The 5,894-nt window shown below is 34.9% G+C and overlaps 1 protein-coding gene across 1 annotated transcript in view; it reads left to right on the top strand.

Annotated features, from left to right (window-relative positions):
* The window catches only part of LOC106470842 (cat eye syndrome critical region protein 2-like), a 41,154-nt gene that overhangs the window by 3,091 nt on the left and 32,169 nt on the right, over positions 1 to 5,894 (top strand). Inside the window, exons 2-3 of the mRNA XM_013931412.1 lie at positions 1,005 to 1,099; positions 2,583 to 2,769. Of these exons, the coding sequence (XP_013786866.1) occupies positions 1,005 to 1,099; positions 2,583 to 2,769 (282 nt within the window). The remainder of the gene's footprint in view (positions 1 to 1,004; positions 1,100 to 2,582; positions 2,770 to 5,894) is intronic.

Raw genomic sequence — 5,894 nt, 5'->3', positions numbered from 1 at the left:
AGTTACAATCCATGTCACTACCTGACTCAGTCCAATAGTTAACTGAGTCAGGTAGTGACAGTGGATTGGTTGGCCAATACTGAGTCAGGTAGTGACAGTGGATTGAGTTTAAACTTACTGCTCCTGTTTAAGTTAAAGGACAACAATGTTTTGATTGTATTATATAATGTTTCACTGATGGTGTTGTTTAATGACCACAAAAAGTAAACTACTAGCTATTAGACAGTTATCAGTAATGAGCATGGTTTTTGATAACGTACAGGAAGTCTGATGGGAATCATACATATTTATTTGTTTTTTAATAAACTGAAAATGGTACATAACTCTTTTGGCTAAAACTTGTACTGCAGTGGTTTTGGTGTTCTCCAAAAAATATCGATATTAGTAAGTCACATGTACCAGTGTGAAAAATATAATTATCCAGCTTGTGCCCAGACACATAAAATCATTGGAATTCTTGTCATCTGGTTATATATATTACTTTTTCATTTTCTTATTTTGTAATATAAAGATAGTCAGACCCATACATACATACAGTACAGTATCTTCCCCAGTAATGTTAAGCTAGTCAGACCCATACATACATTATCTTCCCCAGTAATGTTAAGCTAGTCGGACCCATACATACATACAGTACGGTATCTTCCCCAGTAATGTTAAGCTAGTCGGACCCATACATACAGTACACTATCTTCCCCAGTAATATAAAGATAGTCAGACCCATACATACAGTATCTTCCCCAGTAACGTTAAGCTAGTGGGACCCATACATACATACAGTATCTTTCCCAGTAATGTTAAGATAGTCAGACCCATACATACAGTATCTTCCCCAGTATTGTTAAGCTAGTCGGACCCATACATACATACAGTACAGTATCTTTCCCAGTAATGTTAAGATAGTCAGACCCATACATACATACAGTACAGTATCCTCCCCAGTAATGTTAAGATAGTCAGACCCATACATATGGTATTAATTTGTTTTAATGATTTTGTTCAAGGAACTAGAACAGGCATTCCTTTTAGGTGAAGACAGCTTTCTCCAGGATCTGATTATCAAACTGTTACAGGCTTATTATCAAACAGAAGACATCAGGTGAGTCCTGTGAAACTAACATTTTGATGAAGGAGTAGAATATTTGACTGAGTAGCATATTCAGTTGTATGGTTACAAAAGTCTTCCCTTAGTGAAGTTGTCAATGATTCATACTCGTGAGAGATTGAGTAGCATATTCAGTTGTATGGTTACAAAAGTCTTCCCTTAATGAAGTAGTCAATGATTCATACTCATGAAAGATTGATTAGCACATTCAGTTGTATGGTTACAAAAGTCTTCCCTTAGTGAAGTAGTCAATGATTCATACTCGTGAGAGATTGAGTAACATATTCAGTTGTATGGTTACAAAAGTCTTCCGTCAGTGAAGTAGTCAATGATTCATACTCGTGAGAGCTGAATAATAAATAAAAAATAATTCAAAACTTTGTAGCTATTTTCAAAAGAACAATTAATGCCTTAGACTTGTATGTGTGTTTGTTATATAGATAACAACAAAAAATGGTCTTATTAGTTTAAGTATTTGATAAAGATATGCAAGATGTTTAAAAATAACAAAAATGGTCTTATTAGTTCAAGTATTTAATAAAGATATGTGAGATGTTTATAGACCAGCACTAACATGAACTGGATAGTTATTTTGCTCATATGAACTGAATTTAATTTGATAGCAGAGAAAGACAGATTACCATTTTGCTCAGCTTCCTCCTTAAGCCTCATTAAGATTTGTTGTCATAATGTTATATCATAAATTGCTCTGCTACAAAGATCACCTGATCTCTACTTGTTGATTCCATGTTTATACCTTCCAATTAAGGGAAATACTACTTTGGATTTATTAAATAATTCTTATTGTTTGTTAAATTGGATATGTCCATTGTCACACAGTTAGTCAGCAGCCTTTATTATTATATTCACTGAAACTTCATTTTATACATCTATTGCAACAGTACTAAACTTGATATTGTTTATGTTACTATCTTATACATCTGTTGCAACAGTACTAAACTTGATATTGTTTATGTTACTATTTTATACATCTGTTGCAACAGTATTAAACTTGATATTGTTTATGTTACTATTTTATACATCTATTGCAACAGTACTAAACTTGCTATTGTTTATGTTACTATTTTATACACCTGTTGCAACAGTACTAAACTTGCTATTGTTTATGTTACTATTTTATACATCTGTTGCAACAGTATTAAACTTGATATTGTTTATGTTACTATTTTATACATCTATTGCAACAGTACTAAACTTGCTATTGTTTATGTTACTATTTTATACATCTGTTGCAACAGTATTAAACTTGATATTGTTTATGTTACTATTTTATACATCTATTGCAACAGTATTAAGCTTGATATTGTTTATGTTACTATTTTATACATCTGTTGCAACAGTATTAAACTTGATATTGTGTAAGTTACTATTCATATTGTAGAGGATTTGATTAATGTTTGTTAAGAAAAATGTTTAAATGTTATCAGTTTTTCAAAATTTTGTGATATTATTTTAGCTCACAGAATTGGGAAGAACAGTTAAGAGACCTTTTTCAACAAAAATGGGTAGTCGAGGAAAGACGATTTCACCCATTTCCTCTTGAGACGTCCTTTGCTTCACTATCTCTTCGAACCCAAGTAGAGATTGTTCATGCTTTGTGTGAATATTGTTTAGATGTTGAAGATGTGACAGATGCATTGAAGGTATGTTGTTCTGTTTAATAGCAAACAAATAACTTATAGTATGGAACTGTAACTTACTGCAAGGTTTTGAACCCTAGTGATTGTTTAATAACAAACAAATAACTTGTAGTATGGAACTGTAACTTACTGCAAGGTTTTGAACCCTAGTGATTGTTTAATAACACAGATATGTTACATGTGATAATGGTGTGAAATTGAACTGATAACTGTAGAGTCTAAATATGTATGCAGATATAATAAATGTAATTGTTATACAATGCGGATACACTTACGCTGTTTAATGGTGACAATAAAAAGCAAACAAGTTTTCCAAACTATATAGGTACTGCTGCGGATCACTTCTTGAAGCTTTTTAAAGTGCTTTTGGGGGTATCTTAAGGACTGATGTTGCAGTGCCAGATGCACTCTATTGATGGTGACTCAAGGACTGGTATTGCAATGCCAGATGCATGCTTTTGGTGGTATCTTAAGGACTGATGTTGCAGTGCCAGATGCATGTGTTTGGTGTCTTAAGGACTGATGTTGCTGTGCCAGATGCACTCTATTGATGGTGCCCCAAGGACTGGTATTGCAGTGCCAGATGCATGCTTTTGGTGGTGTCTTAAGGACTGATGTTTTAGTGCCAGATGCAATCTATTGATGGTGACCCAAGGACTGGTATTGCAGTGCCAGATGCATGGTTTTGGTGTCTTAAGGACTGATGTTGCTGTGCCAGATGCACTCTATTGATGGTGACCCAAGGACTGGTATTGCAGTGCCAGATACATGTGTTTGGTGTCTTAAGGACTGATGTTGCAGTGCCAGATGCACTCTATTGATGGTGACCCAAGGACTGGTATTGCAGTGCCAGATGCATGGTTTTGGTGTCTTAAGGACTGATGTTGCTGTGCCAGATGCACTCTATTGATGGTGACTCAAGGACTGGTATTGCAGTGCCAGATGCTGAGTTTGGATGGTTCAACAATCAGTGCTATTGAGTATTTGTATGAGGAACTATACAGCAAATAGAACACAGTTGTACCTGAGTTAAGCTTGTGGATGGATTCATGGCATGTGGTATATAGTGGAATTTAGGTGGTCTAGCACTTGTCACTGACTGGTAATTTGATGAGTAGCAAATTAGTGACAGGGATGAAGTCACAGCAGAATCGAACCTAAGCTATGATTCTATGGAAAATGGAGCTATCTATCAGGAATAATTCAAAGCTCAAACAAAAGTCTAAAAGAACTTGTTCATGAAAGCTGAAACAATACAACCAATCTTTCATGAACAAACACTCTCACTGAAACAATACAACCATTTGAGACTGTTTGTTCATGAAAGCTGAAACAATACAACCATTTGAGACTGTTTGTTCATGAAAGCTGAAACAATAGATCCATCTGAGAGTATTTGTTCATCTCCAGAAATGATTATGAAGAAAAAGGATGGGAAATCAAGGTTGGGTTGATTTTAGATGGTCAGTGTAGTAAGTTTAAATGTAATTTCTTTGCAGTGGGTGCATGAATATTACACAAGACACCCATTCCTACAACACTACAGCAGGTGGCTGACTAGTGGCATATAGAAATGGATGATGAAAACAGACCTTAAACTACTTTAAGCAAGAAATTTTGTGTCATGCTTTGGCTTCTGTAATGCATGTCATACTTTTTAAAGGCTGATTGAGATTACAGTAACAGAGAGATGGATATCTGAAGACCTGAAAATGATCAGCAAATAAGAGAATTAGGTTTCAAACGTAAGTCAGGAAATGTACTCTTATGTATGTGAAGTTTCTTCATGGTATTGTGGCTCATAGAATGGCTCCGAGTTTTTCAAGTACAAACCTTTAGCTTATAGCTCCGTCCTCTTTTGACGGATTTGAGATCTAATTACAGTTTTGGATTCAGGAGGTTAAACTCTTCCGACTAATGTATTTGACAATGTCCAAGCTCTCATAGATAAATTTACTCTAATCTTGCCTAGAAGAATTTCAATTTGAGAGGAGGCTGGTAAAGATCCTGATGAATAATAATATCAAATCGAGTATGCATGTTCCTCACTCTTGGTATCGCTGGCACACAAAAATGTAACTAATAAAAAGAAAAAAAAATCTCCTAGGCTAATTACTGTAATCCTGCCTAAAAGAATTTCAAGTGCCATGGCTCTTGAGGATTCCCTCTTGTTTCAACATAGAACGGGACTAGAAGTTTAACAGTTACCATAGCTGCAAGATTGAAATACTGAAAGAAAGTCATATTTTAACTTTCAGAAGAGCTGAAAGAATTTGACGATCCTGATGCATTATGTGGAATTTCACAGTAAAGTTGTGTTATCTATCAAGATATTTCAGCCTGAGTGACTATGAGATCGGTAACTGTGAAAGGATTTGATGATATTTAATTTATGAGCTATTGAGTTAAATTTCACATTGAAAAAATTGTTGACCTGTATTCCCGTGCCTACTTGAGTAAACCTGAACTCCGGAACTGATATATTATCCCTTACATTCCAAGTTACGGAGTAGATTTGACCACTTGATTACAGCTGTCAGCTAAGCCTTACAATCACAGGCTCTACCTGCTTGAGAAAGATTTTGTGGGGAGTTTCGTAGATAGTAATAGTAGATGTCTATATGTCAGAAGACACCAAATTTCATAAAATGTTTACAGTGAAGAAGCTTTGCTCTTAAACAGCATGACCCTTCTACTACTATTGCAGGGTTATGGAGCAAAACATTTAACCCCAAAATGGTGTTTTCTGCCAAAAAAGATGCTGGAATGCTACATCTATTGCAGAATTTACAAGGCAATTATTTTTGATAGTGGAATTGTTTTAGTGCTTCATATTTGGTGTGTTGTTACATCAGGCTGCTCAATATGATTGTTTACATTACAATAACATAACAGGCTGCTCAATATGATTGTTTACATTACATCAACATAACAGGCAGTACGATCGTTTACATTACATCAACATAACATGCAGTACGATCGTTTATATTACATCAACATAACAGGCAGTACGATTGTTTACATTACATCCACATAACAGGCTGCTCAATATGATTGTTTACATTACATCAACATAACAGGCTGCTCAATACGATCGTTTACATTACATCAACATAACAGGCAGTACG

Source organism: Limulus polyphemus, unplaced genomic scaffold (genome assembly GCF_000517525.1).
Source record: "Limulus polyphemus unplaced genomic scaffold, Limulus_polyphemus-2.1.2 Scaffold4244, whole genome shotgun sequence".
Lineage (NCBI taxonomy): Eukaryota > Metazoa > Arthropoda > Merostomata > Xiphosura > Limulidae > Limulus > Limulus polyphemus.
This window is presented reverse-complemented; position numbering and strand designations above follow the sequence as displayed.